The sequence below is a fragment of the Sardina pilchardus genome, chromosome 3 (assembly GCF_963854185.1).
Source record: "Sardina pilchardus chromosome 3, fSarPil1.1, whole genome shotgun sequence".
Taxonomy (NCBI): Eukaryota; Metazoa; Chordata; class Actinopteri; order Clupeiformes; family Clupeidae; genus Sardina; species Sardina pilchardus.
The window spans coordinates 20,632,008-20,652,321 of NC_084996.1; the positions used below are offsets into that span (position 1 = coordinate 20,632,008).

Sequence of the window (20,314 nt, forward strand, 5' to 3'; positions counted from 1 at the left end):
AGACCCAGAAGGAGACCAGGAAGGCATATGTGCAGGCGTGGATAAATGAAGGAGAGGCAGGCCAGGAGTCAGACTGAGGACTCTTCAAGGATAACATGAAACATATTGGCCATGTACAGTAGCACCAGGGCAAACCGCCAAAATGTTTACCAAAAAGTGCTATTGTTGATAAATAAGTACCCCAACCGTTGCACCAAAGAATTTTTTGTGGTATGTTGGTCTCAAGGGCCTGCGTCAACCTAGCCCATAACGACTCATTTGTGATTGAAATATAATATTGTGAAAAGGTTCAATATTGTAGGCTCAAAGTGTCACACTCTAATCAGCTAATTAATCACAACTGCCTGCAAAAGGTTCCTCTCAGTCTGGTTCAGTATAGTTCAGATAAATGGACTTTCACAATATTCACATTTTTTGAGTTTAACCTGTACACACAACAAAACTCCACACATCAACTCTACAAACATGAACACTCCTCAGACACAGGGCTGTAGCACCAACTTTTGGGCCCCTATACAAGCCCTGAGCTTGTCTCAAGTCTGCATCAGTGCTTGCTGCAGGACCACTTTCTGTGACCGTTTCTGGAATGTGTTTCACAAATTAAGTTTCAGCAGACAGCTGGATGATGGTCATTGTGGAGCCTAATATCATGATGTCTGGGAACTAGCCTATGCTATAGATTATTACTTACCAGCAAAATAATGGCTTAGTATTAGTTAATATTTGCTTGCTTCAAAGTAGTACCCTGCTGTTGCAATGACCCCATGCGACGGCCCTGCTCACACATCAACATGTCTCACCCAAATCTTCATGTTTTCTTGACGCTGCACTTTTACCCACGTCCCCCTCACCAGCCTCAGCCTCACACACAGGCACGCAGACAGGCAAGCTAACTAGCTAACTATCCAGCTTAACTAGCTAACTAGCTGACTAGCTAACTATCCACCAACTAGAATAGAATATATACTTTTTTGATCCCGTGAGGGAAATTCGTTTCTCTGCATTTAACCTAATTTAACCGAATTAGTGAACACACAGCACACAGTGAACACATAGTGAGGGTTACATGTCGGCAGTCCGACATCCTGCCAGTCCGACATCCCTTTCGTCCGACATGCCGCTATTCAGACATGGTGTTATTCCGACATGCTGCCAATCCGACACATTTTAGTACCCCCATTCCGACAGTTTACAAATCCTATTTTTTTCCCACGTCAATTTAACGGACCTATATGAGCCCGACGGACTCAAAGTGCGTCAAAAAACACACCCATTCTTCTCTGTTACATTGCTCCACGATTATTAGTCACAGCGAGATGAGACCTATATTGCATGAAAGAGCGCAGAACCGGGGCTTTCCAACGAGACTAGACGCGTGTCTGTACGATCAAGTAGGCTATGAAAATGAAAATAAAATCATGAATTTAAATGAAAGTATAGGCTATCATATTTACAGTCTATATTGCTCTGCGTTCACCCACGCAGCTACACTGCTCTCGCTTGAATTACTCCGGGACCAGGCATCGCACAGACATAACACGCATATCAAATGAAAGAGGAGAAACAGAACTTTCCATTGATACCAAACACATCGATCCTTTTGTGTTAGGCTATAGAAACAGACGAAGTGACAAACAAATAAGAATCATATAGCTTCGGCTACCGCTTTCGTTTGATTTACTCGTGAAACTGTGGTTAAAAAGATACGGCTTGCATGTCAGATAAAAGAGGAGAGCTAGAGCTATCCACAGATACCAAATACAACCTTCTTAGCCATAAAATAGACGAAGTGACAGCAAAGTAATAACTTAATTTAGCTCCACTTAGTCCGCGAATGATGAGACATGCAGAGAAGAAAACTTGCCATTGTCTATTAACTGCATGCTTTCACTTCCCCGAGTCGTGCACGCAACAGACACATAACCATATCAAGAAGTCTTCACAATGACATTTTAAATGTGAATCTTTATTATTTTACACAATTGGATATAGTTATGACATTAATAGCCTATTAATGACCTCATGTCGGAATGGCACGTTGTTTGAAAAAAAAGTTAAATACCGCCACTGCGACCATGAAAAAAAAAAATGTCGGAGTGGTGGGACTTTCTCCCATAAGGAGACATGCCTCCACTACGACAATTGGACGTCAATGTCGGAGTCCTGGTATGTCGGAATGAACGGCGGTAGCCCATAGTGAGGTGAATCACACATTAACCCTAGCTGCCTGCCCAACCAGCGGGGAACAGTGAGGGTTAGGTGCCTTGCTCCATCAGCCGTGGACTGGTCGGGGATCGAACCGGCAACCCTCTGGTCACAAGCTCGAAACCCTAACCAGTAGGCCACGGCTGCCCCACTACAGTAACTACACAACTCCATGTCATTTTGTGTCATTTAAGTGTGGTTGGTTGCTTGAGATAGTGATAGTGAGATAGATAGATTCACATGTGTGAATGGTGGAAAATCCCAGTCAACAGATATGTGAGCGTGGAATGATGTTTGACTACTCTACTCTTTGTCTACACAGATTACACCGTTTCCAAGAACTTTGCCCTGCGTGCGGGTAGTCCCACATTATTATTTTTAGCCATTTGAAAGAATTAAAGGTATGAAGCTCTACAAATGAGTAGAGCAAAATGTTTAAAGTCCAAAGGTATCAAAATGGTTTTGTGTTTTTTGCACTATGGTACAACTGGCTACGGCCCATTCCAGTGGTCCACTGTATCTCCGCAATTAGCCTACTCTGTGAATGCAAGTGTGTTTGTGAGACGATATTGCCTGAATTTAAAAGCTTGTGCTTGCATTTTAACACGATCAGTTTTGCAAGTGTGTGTGTGTGTGGTAAATGATATGGTTGGTAGGCTGTCTGCTCATTGAGATTTATGGTGTACATGTCATTTTAGGGTGGTTGTGTGAGTGCAAAACTGTGTTTGGGCCTCTCAAGGTCTGCAGAATGGAATATCAACAACAGACATGTGAGAGTGGAATGATGTTCGTCTACTCTGTCAACACAGATTGCATCGTTATCAAGAACCTCACACATATCTCACCACACAGATCTACATTCGTTCATTCATCTACTGTCTTATAGAGGTCCTCAGGAGACGCCTTATAGAGGTCCTGAATTCCTTTAATGGTTTCTCGGTTCTCTGTACCTTCTGCCAGTGGCAGATGGTACACATGATTGGTTTTCTTTTAAAGGACTCAAGTAGAGAAGACAGTTTCAGTGATCCTTGATCAGCACTCCTTGCAGCAGTTTTACTCTGTATGGAAAGCTGTGGCTTGTGTTTGCATCAGTGAGGCCTGTGGCCCCTCATGTCACTCTTAATGAACAGATTTCTGTCACCTCTAACAACAGTGATGCCTCTAATCCTGTGATGCAATGCTTGCCGACACTAGCACTAGATCATGTATCAATTGACTAGTTGCACGAAAGGGCTCGGTGAGCTTGTTTGTCTCCTGGGGAGCCAGGTGTGCTTGAACCCGTTGCTATTCTGAATGCAATTAGTGTCTACACATCCTTCTTTATATAGGTGCAACACCCAATCGGGTCCGTGTAGACGCTAATTACATTCAGAATAGTGACAGGTTCAAACACACCTGGCTCCACAGGAAATAAACGAGCTCACCGAGAGCATATTGTGCAACTAGCCCATTGTATTGCAGTGAATTGAACTCAGCACAGTTACAAACTTCTGTCTTGAATCGTTTCCATGTGTAACATTAAAAAACAGGATTGAACAAAATAGTTACTCTCCACTCTCTTCACTGCTGCTAGGTTATGCTAGGTCGCGCCCAATTCTTGACACCAGTCAAGCTGGGCATCAAGGAAGAGAGGTGAATATTTGAGACAAGATTTGAGACTAAGAATGCTTATCGGAAAATCAACAGAACTGGTTTGGATATTATGCAACCTGTAAATCAAGCCATATATAAATGGACAGGATCAGAGGTCATAGAACCAGAGGAAACTCAGGAGGAACAAGAGCATTGCAATCACAATATTCACACTACCTCAACCAGATTACTGGTAAGATGTACCATGAATTTGAGTAAATGTTTTTGTTGATGTGTTTTTGTTTGCAGAGGTAAAATTGATTTTCAGTTCAATGCTAACTCTATATAGAGAGCGATACCCCAAGTAGGCTTTGATGCTTAAAACCAATGATTTTTTGATGAGGCAGTAGACCAGAAAAGAGCAAAAAAAATGCAGACAAAATCAATACTCATTATTATATTAAACTCTTATTTTTGTCTATGTATGTATGCCTTTTTACACTGCAATTATAGCATTATTATATTTCATTGAGAGACACTAATTAACACATATTTAATTTTCAGTTCAATTTAATTTCACTTATAGAGTGCCAAAACATTGTATATGTCTCATGGCGCGTGAATGGCTGCTCTAAGCGTTATGTGGATGTGATGTTGCTGTTTAGATATCAGCAGCTGAGAAGAGTGGACCCTGTCGTGCTTGTGAGAAAGACCAGGTGCAGCAGTCGCTATGGGCTTCACTGTCTGTGTGTGTGTGCTATCTGCGGTGATGCTGATGATGGGTAAGGCAGATTCTTCCACTCATGCTGAATGTAACTGAATGTAGCTTAATGTAATTAGATTGCACTGCTTTGTGTTATTCTACTGGTGCTAACATTATATGCTCTTTTTCATAAACAGGTGAACTGTCAGCAGTACAAGGTAAGAATGACTTCAGAATTATTCAGTACTGAATACCATTAAGTCGTACTTTCAACTTTTCTATGGACTTTGGCTGTGGTACCTTTACTATGACAACGATCATTGCATTTTGCGATCAGATACATAAATCAATCTGATACAGTTATTTTAAGACTTGTGTAAATGGACATGGGATTAGTATACGCACACGATGATATTCTTGAGAAAGTAGGTTAATTTCCCGTATAAACAGTGAGTGCATTTACATGCAAACTAAAAGAAACGATTACTGGAAATTATTGGGCAAGTGGAATAATCCTTTTAAGTTGTAGACATGTCTTGAAGAAATCAAAATATTGACAGAAACCTAGGTGTGTTAATCAGATTTTTTATGAGCCGATAACGGCAGTAGACCGATAATGAATATTGGTTTATCACATATGAGCACTTGAATTACCAGAAAACTACAAAACCCTGATAATAAGCAGTTTTGTAGTGTGCATGTAAACACGCTCAATGTTTCATGCAAAACAGTCACATATTGACCACATCTGTGTATTTACAGCAGATTATTAAACATAACTTTATGGTGTCTGAAAGTATTACATTTCAGGTGGTTACTGGTATGAAACCATTCGGTTTTGGGTTGAGTGCTCACAAGGGGCCCAAATAGCCCAATGAAACAGAATCAGTTTGAGCTTTAATCAAAAACAAAAATTAAGAAAAGAATACGTATTGCCGTCTGTAGCCCACCCCAATGCATTAACCTCTAGCTGAACAATTTTCTAAATCAATGTATAAACCTCAGTCAAATATCTACTGGCATTCCATTTTCTTCTGAATGAGAAGAGAAAACTAACTCCTTCCTATTTATCCACTCACATAGACTACACATGAAAGATTTGTTCTAGATTAACATACAGTGTGAGGTTTACACAGTCCAAATGTTTTTTGGAATTGAAAGGGTTAACTCTTACTTATCTTTATGATCCTGCTTTATATGTTTTCTCCTTTGTTCTCAAACACAAAGAGGAGGAATGCCAATCTGCTGGCACAAATACAGATCCTCTCATCTCCTTTTACCAGGCATGACTAGATTTGTGACGGAAGCATGACTGATAACATGACTGAAGCAATGCAGACTAGAAAGGGCCCATGATCCTTGATAAGATTTCATTTTGCTGACCAATTTTTTGCCTCTCAGTATTCTCCCCCTCTCCTTCTTGGTTAGATGTTAATGTAAAACTTGTATGTATTGTCCAAACAAACAATAAATGAAGTCTTTTGAGTCACGCCAGTGCAGAATCCGGGTCCAACAGTACAAGTGCCCCTAGTTACGGGAGCAAGAGACAATTATAGACCTCTGAAGTTCGCCTACAAAAAAGCTACCAAAAAAGGAGATCCGGTATCTTGATATTTTTCTATGGGAAAATAGCATGAGGATTTTGAATTATGGCACCTATTATACTCTCACAGGGATGAAGAAATAGGAAGTGCAGACGTTTAGCTCCACACAGTTTTGTCCTCTGCCTTCGAGTGGATACTGTGATATTCAGTACCTGAAGATGGCTCACTTTGATCTTTGCTACCCAAAGCTATATATAACTTACAATGTAACTTGCCTAGTTAGCTTCAATCAAAACCCGGATCTCATTATCTGGGCAAAGATGTCAGCTTTGGCCCCTTTTTGTAGGCTAACTTTAGAGGTCTGGGAGGTGGGTCTAGTGAAGTCATGCAATGTACCTGAAAGTTGCTGTTTAAAAGGCTAGTCGTCTGCAGTAATATTAGTTGACTTGTTTTGTTAACTCAGGGCAACAGTTGATATGGACAGAAAACTCATGCTTTTAGCCTTTTCCCCGCCTTCTCCCCTATGAATGGCAGAATGACACGCCCAGTCCGGTTCGCAGGAAAGAAAATACACCCTCCATAAGAAAAATGTTAAACCTTGCAAGGATTGTGGAACCTTGCAAGGACTGCAAAATACAGCCTACACATAATAAACACTCATTTACTCTTCATGTGGCAGTGTCTTAAAGGATCACTCCTGTATATTTTAACATTGGTATTTTTTTTAAACCTAATTCAACCTTTAGATTCTAACTTTCTCAAAGGACAGACAATATCTCCCAAAGGGATTGAAGGATCTTCACTGAACCTAATAGATAAACAATTTATTTCTAAATAATATTTACAGCTGTATTCTACCCGTATGGACACGGTGACATAGTGAATAGTCGTGTGGATGATGGGAGTTCCTCTGTGATCAGCCTGCTTCGACCATTCACATTCTTTGGAAACACATTCCAACAGATGTTTGTAAGTTCACACAAAATATATAAACCATTTGATAATAACACATTTGCAACATGTAATTTATTATATAACACAGTTAATGAATTAATAATAATATATATTAAATGATAATATACTTTGGTGACCAAATGTCAAACAAAAAATGCATCATACAGCCAAATAATGAAGGTATGAGCTGAAGAACAGAGGCTTTCCTTGCCATGAACAATGTCTGAATTTGCAGGTGAACAACAATGGCCACCTCACCTTTAACTCTGCCTGGTACAGCTACACCCCTTTCCAGTTCCCAGCATACGGGAACAGAGATATCATTGCCCCATTCTGGACCGACCTTGACAACAGAGGCAACGGCAACATATCCTACCGGCAGTACACCAGTGGCAGCGTTCCCCAGCAAGCCACTACGGACATTAACCAGTACTTCCCTGGGTTGAGCTTCTCAGCTTCCTGGGTCTTTGTTGCAACATGGGACGGAGTGGCATACTATCCCTATTCAGGAACAGTAAGTAACTCAAATGCACACTTCATTTCAAACCTTTATTTATACTCGTAGGGCATTGAGGTTTCCCTCATTTACAATGACGACGAGTTTACAAGAAAAGGTCGTGCATTAATAAAAAAGAAAAACAATAGAAGGGACATATGAACACATTTACATTTTTAAAAAATATATCATTTAAAAAAAAAATATATATATATATAAAATGAATAAAACAAATATATAAAACAAATAAAATAAGTAAATAACCTAAAAAGCTAAAAACAGTTACAAATTGATGAGCAGAGATGTGACACTAATTGCTTAAATACATTATCAGAAGGCAATAGCTCTAGCTTTAAAGTTTGTTGCAGAGCATTCCAGGTGCTAGGGGCATCGAAAAGAAATGCAGCTTTGCCAAGCTCTGAGTGCACACTAGGAACCCTGAGAGTGAGCCAGTTGTTAGATCTAGTTTGACAAGATCCAAGGTTCCATTGCAATAAGGAGGAGATATAGGGCGGTAGTTTACCACTAATAGCTTTAAAAACAAACAAGTGCCAATGGAAACTGCACCTTGAAGAAAGAGAGGGCCAGCCAACCTTACTGTAAAGAGTGCAGTGGTGTGTTTTATAGTTATCCCCAGTGATGAATCTAAGGGCAGAATGATAGACAGCCTAATTGCTTTAAAATAGATGCTGTTGCATGCCTATAGATGATATCACCATAGTCTAAAACTGATAAAAAAAAAAAAATACAGCTTCAACAACTCTCTTCCTACTGATCATGGGAAAGCTGGACTTGTTACTGTATAAAAATCCCAGCTTCTGACGGAGCTTGGAGGCAAGGCTGTTAATGTGGGACTTAAAAGAGAGCTTCTCATCAAGCCAAAGTCCTAGGTATTTATACTCAGAGACTCTCTCTATAAGAGAGCCATCCACAGTTAAAATATGATGTTTCCTAAAATTAGCCACTTTAGCTCTTGAAAATAACATAAATTTGGTCTTTTGAGAGCTAAGAACCAATTTAAGATCAGAGAGAGCGTCCTGTAGTTAAAAGAAAGCGGTAAGTTGTCAACTGCAGCCTGAGGGGTATCAACAGTACAGTAAACGATGGTGTCATCTGCATATAGGTGGGCATGGCAGTATATGTAGTGTATTTATACACACCTGTATATGTTTGTGTATACATGTAACTTTAAGCATACATGCACCTATCTTTGTGTTCAAGTGTAAATTCAGGCATACACAGGCATCTCTGTGGCTAGCATGCCTGCCTCACAATCCGAGATGCTGGAAGTTAGGGGTTCAAGCAGCACAATAACAATTCATGTATTAATGTGTATTATGTGTATATTTTACTAAAAGTGACAAAACCTGTATGTTGGGTGCAGAGTAGAATCATACCGTTTGCAGACATAATAACACTAAATTATATACTCTAGGAAACATCATTCCAAGTGGTTCTGATCTCTGGTGGTCAATACACATTTGTACTGATGAACTACGGTGTCATTGCCCCCCGAAGTAGTGTTCAGGTATGAAACAAAACATAAATTGGGAAATGGATTGGAGTAGAAGTAGTAGAACTGGTAATTTACTAAACCTCAATCCCTCCCCATGCTGTTTTCAGGCTGGCTATGACACAGTCAACTCTGCTCATCATTTTTCAATTCCTGGATCTTTCATGACCAACATCACAAATATAACATTCTCAAGCAATGTTAACATACCGGGTCGCTGGGCCTTCAGAACAGATCATGGTTCACGGGACTGTCAATACAATGGTGTGTTTTACCTCTGCTGTTGCAAATCTAATTATCTGCAAGTACATCATCTCAGCATGCACAAAATGACGCTTAGAACATTCTACCCCCACCATTTTTTTTTTTTTTTTAGAGAAAAAAATATTCAAGTAGTATATTACGTAAAGTGAAGAGTAAGGCAGATACTAAATGTAAACCTGGAATATCAACATTTTAGTGACATCAGACATTCTGACTTTATGCAGTACAATATGAAACATGATTAGTGTGGGAGTATACTAAAGTGGCAACAAATACGGTGTGAACGTTTGGTGGAGGACACTAACTGTATGCACATCTGGAACTCCTACAGGCTCACTTGTGCAGGTAGGGGACTCTTTCTGGACAGATGGCACCTGTCAGCAGAGATGCACCTGCGTCAGTGGAGGCCTCCTCCAGTGCCAGCAGCAGCCCTGCAGCTTCTCCCAGGCGTGTCGTCCAGCATCCTTCCAGTACTCCTGCCAGAATATTCAGCGCCGCACCTGCACCATCTCTGGAGACCCCCACTACTACACCTTTGATGGGAAAGTCTTTCACTTCCAGGGAACCTGCACATACGTCCTCTCAGAGTTATTATACCTCTACTGCCTTTAAAAATATTCGTTAAGTTAAAGGGACACTTCACCGATTAGCATTAAGCTTTGTATCTTTAGTAAACCAGTCATGTTTTTGAATGGTCGTGTATCATTCCTTCAGTTTGCCTTGAGATGGAAGCAATACGGATTAAAATGTTGGACTTCCTGCTTTCAATGATGTAAAAATCATCATTTTACATCATTGAAAGCAGGAAGTCCTATTCTTGAAATCCGTATTTCTCCCATCTCAAGGTAAACTGTGGGAATGATGCACGACCGTTCAAAAACATGGATGGCTTAATGCTAATCGGTGAAGTGTCCCTTTAAGAGTTCATTAAGTTTCTTTAGTAATATGTTTGTATTGGTTTAGAGTTCAAGGCTTAATGTTTTAACTTGAATGTCCACTAGGCTTGTGGCAATGGACTGCCGTACTACCGGATTGAAGGGAAGAATGAACATCGGGGCAGCACACATGTGTCTTGGACTCGTCTTGTAAGAGTGTGGGTTTATGATGAGGAAATTGAACTTGTGAAAGACCATCGTTACCAAGCAATGGTAAGTACAAAAATAATACAAACTTAATGTTCCCAGGCATCAAATTCACAATGTTCTCCTCCAATTGGCCCTGTGTTAATAGTTGCCATCTCCTTCAGGTAAATGGAAGCTTTGTGTCGACCCCATTTACCCTCCGACATGGGTCCATCCGAGTCTACCAATCAGGTTTCTCTGTGGCTGTGAGTACAGACTTTGGCCTGCTGGTCACCTACGATGCCAATCACTATGTCAGAATCTCAGTACCCTATGAGTACCAGAACGCAACCTGCGGCCTGTGTGGCAACTTCAACCACCACCCTCAAGATGACTTCAGAACCCGCGGTGGGCAGCTTGTGAGCTCAGACGTGGAGTTTGCTAACAGCTGGAAGGCGGAAGGGGACACTGACCCTAGCTGCCAGGACGTGCGATGTGCAGGACTTGCTTGTGCTGCCTGTACCCATAGTCAAAGGACTCTTTATGGAAACACAGCCCACTGTGGTATCTTAAGCAACAGTGTCGGCCCGTTTGCCTCCTGTCACTCTGGGCTGTCTCCACAGACCTTTGTAGAAAACTGTGTGTATGATCTGTGTGTGGGTGATGGCTACCAGCCCATTCTCTGCCAAGCACTCAATGTGTACGCTTCCCAGTGCCAACAAGAAGGCATCCAGTTGGGCCAGTGGAGAAGTCAGGGATTCTGTGGTGGGTACTGACTCTCTGTAAATGTACTGTATCCAGTAAACATTTTCAATTTCCTACTAATTTTATTTTCATTTTTGCTTCCACAGAAATCCCTTGTCCCACCAACAGTCACTTTGAGTCTCAAGGAACTGGGTGCCCTGCAACCTGCAGCAACCCCAACGCCCCCCAGAATTGCCCTCTGCCCAACCAGGAGAGCTGCATCTGCAATGCTGGCTATGTGCTAAGCGGTGGGGAATGTGTTCGGCAGAATGACTGTGGCTGCACCTTCGAGGGGCGGTACTACACAGCTGGGGAAACAGTGGTGCTAGACCAGGACTGTGGGAGGCGTTGCCACTGTACTCAAGGGTCAATGACCTGCCAGGCACACAGCTGCAGTGAGCTTGAGGTGTGTGGGGTCCATGGTGGTGTGCGGGGCTGCAGACCTGTCAGCTACTCCACCTGCTGGGTGGAGGGCTTTGGGTCTTACCGCACTTTTGATGGACAGACCTTCAACTACCCAGGTGCCTGTAGTCTGACACTGGCTAGGGTCAGGGGACCATCACAATTACCTCACTTTCAAGTAACTGTTGAGAAAGTTCCCACAGGCCCAAGAGATTTTGTCAGACATCTGCAGTTTGAAGCAGGAGGAACACAAGTCTCGGTGGAGATGGGAGAGGGGGGCACAACTAAGGTACAGGATCTATGTTTACACACTTAAAGAAATAGAGATATAAAAATAGTGTGTCTGAGACAAAAAGTTTTACACTTCCAATACCATGATACACATCTGTAAGTATAAACCTAATGTTCTCCCATCAGGTGGATGGGCAAACAGTGGGCCTTCCGTTCAGCGTTGGTCCCGGTCATATTCGCATCTACCACAGCAGTGTAAAGGGTGTTGTCATAGAGACCAACTTTGGAGTGTTGGTGAGAGCTGACTGGCCACACGTCATCCGCATCACCGCTCCAGGCAACTACAACGGCACTCTAGGAGGCCTGTGTGGAAATCTGAATGGAGACCTTCATGACGACTTCTTCTCCCCAACTGGAATCCCCCTTAACGACTCTCAGCAGTTTGGGGACAGCTGGAGAGATGGCTCCCTGTCAACACACTGTGTAGAACCTCAGGTCTGGGAACCCGGACACTACCCGAACACCAGCCAGTTTAGGGACCTCTGCGGCATCATGGGATGGGCACATGGGCCTTTTGGCCAGTGCCAAGCAAGTCTTGACCCCTGGAGCCGAATTGAAGACTGTGTCCAGACTCTAGTGAGGACGCAAGGTGCTCAGGAGGGACTGTGCGAAGCACTGCGTGGATACGCACTGCTTTGCCAACAGAGTGGCATCATAGTTGGGGAATGGAGGAACATCACTAACTGTGGTAAGGGAGTGAAATTCATTTTAATCCCAACTTCTTAAAACATATTATAATAAATATATCAGAATAAATACGTTTGAAATGGAACTGATCTGTCATTTCCTGTTATAGATGCAACCTGCCCAACTAACAGCCATTATGAGCAATGCGGTACGTCCTGCCCAGCTTCCTGCCCAAGCCTGTCTTTCCCCTTCCTGTGCACCCAGCAGTGCCAGGAGGGGTGCCAGTGTAATGACGGGTTCCTCCTGAGTGGGGATCGCTGTGTGCCACCCACGGGTTGTGGCTGCCACCACGGCGGGCGTTACAGACAGAGTGGAGAGCGCTACTGGTACGGTGAGGAGTGCCAGTTCCAGTGCCAATGTAATGGTATTACTGGGCAGTCACATTGCACCGCCTCTTCTTGTGCTGCTCAGGAGTCTTGTCGAGTCGTGGATGGACAGTATGGCTGCCATCCCAAACCTGAGGCCACCTGCTCGACCTCTGGAGACCCACATTACACCTCCTTCGACAGACGCAGCTTTGACTTCCAAGGCACTTGTCGTTACGTCCTGGCATCAGTTTGCAATGGAACACAAGATCTACCTCACTTTCAGGTGGAGGCCAGGAACGAGGCATGGAATGGTCTGCAGGTCTCCATCACTGTGGCTGTTTACGTCAATGTGTCTGGACATCTCGTGTACATCTCAAAATACAACCAGGGGACTGTGCAGGTAAGGATCAAATTCAGATCTTTTTTCAGATCATCTTTGTCTACTGGACAATGTTCTTCGTCTATCATGGTAGAACAAGTTCCTGAAACAGGCACTTGGGTGACCACTCATGCTTGAAATATGAAGTTTGCCGAGCCAGTTTGCCACAACAAGTAAGCCCAGTCGAATAACAGATACTCTGCTTGCTTTGTAATTTACCACCTGCATCTGTTTGGTATTGTGAGTGTGAGTGTGTGAGTTTATGAAAACAAGTTACAGAAAATCCTGTCTCACTAAAGATAACTCTGACTTCAGGTGAATGGGGAGACAAGAAACTTGCCGATTGTTCTTGATCAGGGAAGAGTGTCAGTGTATGCCAATGGGCTTCACACATTTGTGAAAACAGACTTTGGTCTAACTGTCAGTTATGACGGTGGGTGGGTGTTGGACATCACAGTACCGTCCAACTACAGTGGAGCTACATGTGGCTTGTGTGGCAACTTCAACGGCTTCCAAGGTGATGACTTCACGGTCCATAACGGCAGTTCAGGCTCTGTTGCCCTCCCTGTCTCTGAGTTTGGGGACTACTGGAAGGTTGATGATGGCATTCCCTGTACTGGAGGATGTGGAAACTCCTGCCCAGTGTGCCAAGATGACTCGACAGCCCGTGCCATGTGTGAGCTACTCAGAGCTAGCAATGGACCACTGAGCTTCTGCCATTCCCATGTGGATCCCCAGCAATTCTTCAACGACTGTGTGTTTGACGTGTGCTTGTCTGGGGACAGAAACGAGGTCCTCTGCCGTGCAATGGAAGCATATGTCAGCGCATGCCAAGCGGAAAATGTCATCGTTTACCCCTGGAGACAAAACTCCACCTGCCGTAAGTCTCTAGGACCCGACTTACACTGATTACATTTGTGGTTTGATTCTTCTGGTTGATTGAAATGTCTGAAAAGTAATAAAACCATACCCATGTCAACAGAAATGGAGTGTCCAGAAAACAGCCACTACGATCTGTGTGGTACAGAATGTGGGCACACCTGTGCCAGCAGCATTGATGCCAGCTGTGACAGGACGTGTGCTGAGGGCTGTTTCTGCGATGATGGATTTATGAGGAGCGGGGGGCGCTGTGTGCCTGTGGAGCAGTGTGGCTGTCTTCGTGACGGCTTCTACTTTGATGTAAGTAGAACCTGACCAAGAGGATGGCATGTGTCTCACACAGTGATTTTATTAACTCATGACTATTAGCAAGTAAATTAAATCAGTTATTTGTGTCTGATAGATTGGAGAACAGTTCTGGACACAAGACTGTTCGCAGCGCTGTGAATGTTTTGCCCCCAATGACCTTCGCTGTATCCAGTCCTCTTGCCCTCCAAGTCAAGAATGCTCTGTCAAAGATGGCCACCGGGGTTGCCATGGTCACCTGTCAACCTGCACAGTGTGGGGAGACCCTCACTACTTCACCTTTGATGGGGCTGTGGCTCACTTTCAGGTAGAACCAGATGAAAGCAAAAATGAGATCCTAAATCCTGATGTTTTCACCAACTCAACACAAGTTTTAAACATGTTTTAAAATCTATTTCCAGGGCACCTGTGCTTATGAGATTACCCACACCTGTGGCAATATGAGTGATAATGCCCTGGCCTTCCGTGTAGTAGCCGCTAACAGGCACCGTGGCAACTTAGTTGTGTCTTTTGTGTCCACTGTGGATGTGTGGCTCTCTCAGGGAGGAGTTCAAAGCCACATCAGCATAGGACAGAACAGGAGAGTCAAGGTACCTCTGCGGAACTTCTCTGATTGTGCACAAAAGGGTACAGCCAGTGAGGACATGTTCTTGAAGTTCAGCGTGCAAGCATGTCTGCCTTACCTTTTCTGTTTTTTTTTTAGGTTGATGGTCAAGATAACAATGCAAACAGCATTCAGGTTGGCTCCCTGGCGCAGTTGACTCGTGAGTCAGGATTTGTGGTTGTGAATGCCTCAGGAGAGCTGGTGGTCCAGTTTGATGGTCGTAGTAGACTGCTAGTCAGACTGAGTCCAGATTATCACCAATCTGTATGTGGAATGTGTGGCAATCACAATGGCAACCCAGCAGATGACAAAGTTCTGCCCAATGGCACTCTGGCCCAGACTGACAATGAATTCGGTCAAAGTTGGAAATCAGATGCAAGCAGTCCTGGGTGAGTTGGAATTATTGGAAAGGACACAACAAGTACACATTAGTTTGGTTCCAAACTATAGGATTAAATGGCTGACAATGACTAGATAACCTTCATCCTTCGTCAACTGTTTGGCCTACTGGACTAAAAATACCTACTGCCCCTTCATTTTAAAGGCAATGCTGCCAGGTACACCTTTAAAATGCACACATGCAATACTGTACGTCTGATACTTCTTTCTTTCTCCTGATCTTCCCCAGATGTGGAGCCAGTGACCGAATTGGAGATGACACATGCGTATTTGAAGCAGAATACACTGATCTGTGCAGCATCATCACCAACAGCAGTGGCCCATTTCAGCAGTGCCACCTACATGTTGACCCACAGGCCTACTTCACTTCCTGTGTGTACGATCTCTGTGCCTACACACCAGCCAATGACATGCTGTGCTCAGCAGTGGAGGCCTATGAGACAGCTTGCAATGTGCTGGGGCTCCACACACCAGAATGGCGTTCTGCACTGCATTGCTGTGAGTACATCAGGTTCACATTACTTTCACTACATGCCGCACTGATACAGTGATGTGTAGATGTAATGCAATGTAGATATTGCATTAAAGATCAGCCATTTCTTTCTACAGTCGAGAACCCTTTTGCAATCATTTAAGCACATAATTGCCTATGGCTTTGTGTAATTACTTAATTGTGCAATTAAGCAACATGTGTCATCACATGTTCTTGAACAGCTGCGGTTGACCCTTGTGAAGAGCTGGACTGCACTGAGGATGAGTGGTGTGGCCAGAAGGATGGAGTCTACGGCTGCTTCTGCAATGAGGATCACCCGAGACCTCATCCTGAGTGCTATGGTAAGGGTGCATAAGATCTATTAATGCTGCTGATGTTGACATGGCATGTTGAATAGTGTTTTAAATGTCATTATATTCCTCCACCTTCTCTCTCAGACTCTGTGGAGTTTTGTTCCAGCAGCACAGGCACCATGTCTTTGTCTCGCTGCCAGCTGTTTGAGGCAGGCTTCTTGGCTGACTCCCTCCGCCTCAATGACCCCCGCTGCAACGGCACACTCCAAGATGGCAGAGTGGAGTTCCTCTTCGACAATGACAACCACATTTGTGGGACCTCACTAAGGGTACAACAGCCTTCATTTGAATGCAACACTGTCATTATTTTTATCCAGAAGAATAATTACTGATCTTGGTGATAGTCAGTACAATAAGCAGTTACATACAGAGCTCTGGCGGAGTATTATCTTTAGGTATTGTTCTGTGAGCAAAGCCAAAAGACCTTTTTACGTCTGGATGTCCTCCAAAGAACATTCTAAATATCTTTACTGAGAGCTCACCCCAGAACATAGATGAAAATATTAGAACATCATAGTTGTCACAGACATTTACCCCTGTGTGTGCTGTGTGTTCGCCAACAGAGTAACAGCACCCACTTCATCTATGAGAACACCATCCATGGGGAGGCCAACTCAGCCAGCGGTCCCATCAGCAGAGAGAGACAGATAGACCTGCTCTTCTGCTGTGTCTACCCCCTCACACAGACCCTCTCCATGAATATAGAAATCAACCCACTGGAGAGGTTTGTTCTTCCCTCTATCACTCCATGTTCATGCTTTACTTCATGTTAGTTTGCAGTGCCTTACCGCAGTGATCAAACACAATCATAAGACTTCGTATGAACTGAATTTAACTATTCATCAGTCATCTATATGTGCTTGTTTCTTCAGCCAAATTACTAAGAAGCTACCAGGAGGGGAAGGAAGCTACCATGTCCGTATGATTCCCTATGAAGATGCAGGATTCTCCCATGCATTCTCTGGAAGGGTGAATGTGGAAGTAAATCAGCAGATCTACGTGGCTGTTCAAGTGGATGGAGTAGATAGCCGCCAAATCGCCATGGTGATTGATTCCTGCTGGGCCACTCCTGTCAATCAGCCAAACTGCAACATCCGATGGGACCTCATCAGAAACGAGTAAGAAATGCAGACCTACAACACACCTACTACTAGACTCACCTGTTCTTCACCCTAGTACTCGATTATCACCTGTTCCTCACCCTACTGCTAGATTATCACCTGGTCTCCATTTTACGACTAGATTATCTCCTGTTCTTCACCCTAGTACTCGATTATCACCTGTTCTTCACCCTAGTACTAGACTCACCTGTTCTTTACCCTAGTACTCGATTATCACCTGTTCTTTACCCTAGTACTCGATTATCACCTGTTCTTCACCCTAGTGCTCGATTATCACCTGTTCCTTACCCTTCTACTCGATTATCACCTGTTCTTCACCCTACTACTAGACTCACCTGTTCTTCACCCTACTACTAGACTCACCTGTTCTTCACCCTAGTACTCGATTATCTCCTGTTCTTCACCCTAGTACTCGATTATCTCCTGTTCTTCACCCTAGTACTAGATTATCTCCTGTTCTTTGCCCAACTATGAAACCAACGACTGAGAACACGAGCCTTGCTGTTGTCATCACTTGGATGTGTGTCTGTCTCTGTAGGTGTGCTAACCCCAATGACAACACAGTGGAGCTGGTGGAGAATGGGGTCAGCACAACAGGCCGATTCTCCTTCAGGATGTTCACCTTCCATGCAAACTCCTCCAGGGTTTACCTGCACTGCAGCATCCACCTGTGCTTGATGGCAAACAACGACTGCACAGCTGTAAGTTCAACAGATACTATCCACAGCAGGGGAGAAGTTGGGGTGGTGGTAGCATAGTGGCTAAGGAGCTGGGCTAGCTAGCAGTAACCAGAAATGTTGAGGGTTCAATTGCTGACTGCCATTACTGTGCCCCTGAGTGTGGCACTTAACCCCGAGTTGCATTGGGGAAACTGGCCCATGTAAGAATTTTAACTTCGGATAAAATAGTCGTGCTAAGTATTTAAGTGTCAGGGTTTGGCTGAAGTTGTAGCCTAATGTGTTCATCACAGATGTTTTAATAAAATAGGCTACAGCCTTCATAAATTTGTTTATCAGATTGTTCAAATGTACTAAACTACTTAATAGAAGCAAATGTAAAAAGGAAATATTTCCTGAGCTGGTCTGTCAATGTTTCCTTTTTCTCCTCCTGTTTACAGCACTGTTACCCAGGTTACCATCAGAGGCATCGTCGTTCTGTTGATTTCCATGACAGCGCCTCCATCTCACTGGGGCCTCTGGCTTTGGCCAATGGCAATAAAGGTAAACAAAGATGATTCAACACTGACTGTTTGTCCTTCATTTACTGTAATTATTGTACTCTGAAATTGTTCTCATTGTTCCAAATGTAATCCAGTAATGCATGACATCCCTAACTTTACGCTTAACATCTGAGAAAACAGCCTCTTTACAGTTACTGTGACACTAGTCTTGCTGGTGTTGTTGCAGTTTATTCACCTGACAACAATTGTCTTGTTATTAATGCTTAAAGATTTTACTTGAAACAGTTTTGGGCAGAGGAAACAGTGGAACAGGATATGTAGTCTTAAAAGATTACCAGATTACCACTTCACATCTTCACTACCTCCTCAACTGGAATAGGCCAATATACTGTACCAGCAAACTTGCCTCCCGTTAGCATCGTTTGACATTCTTCTATCATCTCATATTTTCTATGTTTTTTTTCAGAGGGGAGAAACGTGTTTGTCCCGCAAGCTGCGAGGGTGTCTAAGGCCTCGGGTCTGACGGCATCTCTGATGGTCCTGCTCCTGTCTGTTCTCCCTCTCAGGGCTCTGCTCATCTAACACAACACAGCTACCCAACTGCTACACAACCACCTGGTCTGACACACACACAGGGGAACAAATATGCTTAATTGTCTTTATAAACACGGTTGTGACACTTAGTGAACAGTAACTACAGTAATGGAACGGACATATGGAAGGACCGATAGAAGAGTCTGGTATTCTAATTAAACTATTATACGCATGGTGATTTATAATTGCTTAGGGGTTTTCTGCCACTTTCATTTGCGGAAGTTTCAACTTTTTAAGATTTAAAGATTTTGTGATGATATATGGGCTAATATGCGGTGTTTTAGATCTGTCTTGGTCATTATAAGGGCTAACTTTGTATGCTCCATCAGTTTAGGCTACCCATGTATGTAACACTTATATGATGCATTAAAATGGTATGATTTTATGATGCAATGAAATTTGCATCTTATATTGCCATATGAATAAAAATGTAAAAAACATTGTAAAATGTGTGTTCCTACATATATTTTCCATACAGGGAGGTAAAGTCAGACTGTACTGTACAAGACAGACTTGATTTCAAAAGAGCAAACCAGAATAACTAAATAGATAGATAGATAGATAGATAGATAGTTTATTGATCCCCAAGGGGAAATTCAAGAAATTCAAATACAATGTAGGGGTTGTTACACCTGGAACACAGACAAACAAAAATCCAAGGTTTTGACGAGTAACTGAAAAGAGTCCCAGGCACGTAAGATCATAAAAATTAGCTAAAAAGGATCCAGGCAGGGTTGACAGACCCAGGAGGAAGTAGGTATGGGGAAACGAAGGAGAGGGAGGCCAGGAGTCAGGCTCAGCTGAGAACACTTCAAGGAAGTCATCACAGATAAGGCCAGACAAAGACTGAGAGGAGAGGAGTTTAAACGGGGTGCAGATCATCAGTCTACTGGGGAATGTGAAAGGGAGATGGGAGCTGCAAGAGAGGCAGCAGTTTGCGTGGCTGGAGGAGAACTTGGTATGACTGTGACAACCGACAACCAGAATGTGTTCACCACAGAGAGTAAATCAGGAAAAAATGTCCTGTCTTTTCATAGTTGTGTAGGGGAGATTGTCTGAAATCTGGTAATATCAGAATCATGACGTTGGGATTTTTTATGGCTTAAAAACATTTGTAAAACAATAGAATTATTTAAAAGTGTCATTACATTTGAATGTCAGCCTAATATTGGAGATAAAACAGAAATGTGCTGTATTTTTCAAAACCTGACTTCTTGAGAGCACCTAATTGTACACACATTTATTGCAGTTTTTGCATTACT

At 43.1% G+C, this 20,314-nt stretch overlaps 1 protein-coding gene across 4 annotated transcripts; it reads left to right on the top strand.

Annotated features, from left to right (window-relative positions):
• Positions 1-3,975: 3,975 nt before the first annotated feature.
• LOC134077006 (alpha-tectorin-like) lies at positions 3,976-19,494 on the top strand. 4 transcript variants are annotated; one of them, XM_062532347.1, is made up of 26 exons: positions 3,976-4,030; positions 4,443-4,559; positions 4,678-4,698; positions 6,872-6,993; positions 7,214-7,492; positions 8,910-9,002; positions 9,098-9,251; positions 9,583-9,837; positions 10,251-10,399; positions 10,498-11,077; positions 11,164-11,747; positions 11,876-12,437; positions 12,546-13,144; positions 13,439-14,003; positions 14,106-14,302; positions 14,406-14,615; positions 14,710-14,898; positions 15,012-15,301; positions 15,541-15,809; positions 16,026-16,145; positions 16,242-16,426; positions 16,721-16,881; positions 17,030-17,275; positions 17,817-17,979; positions 18,396-18,498; positions 18,925-19,494. In XM_062532347.1, the coding sequence occupies exons 2-26, from the start codon at positions 4,508-4,510 to the stop codon at positions 19,038-19,040; spliced, it is 6,264 nt and encodes a 2,087-aa protein (XP_062388331.1). In that variant the 5' UTR covers positions 3,976-4,030; positions 4,443-4,507; the 3' UTR covers positions 19,041-19,494. The 4 variants fall into 4 exon arrangements, with proteins under 4 accessions (XP_062388331.1, XP_062388332.1, XP_062388335.1 ...); XM_062532348.1 differs by lacking the exon at positions 8,910-9,002; XM_062532351.1 differs by lacking the exons at positions 16,242-16,426; positions 16,721-16,881; positions 17,030-17,275; ... (1 more) ...; positions 18,396-18,498; positions 18,925-19,494 and having other exon boundaries at positions 15,541-15,807; positions 16,024-16,143.
• Positions 19,495-20,314: the final 820 nt, after the last annotated feature.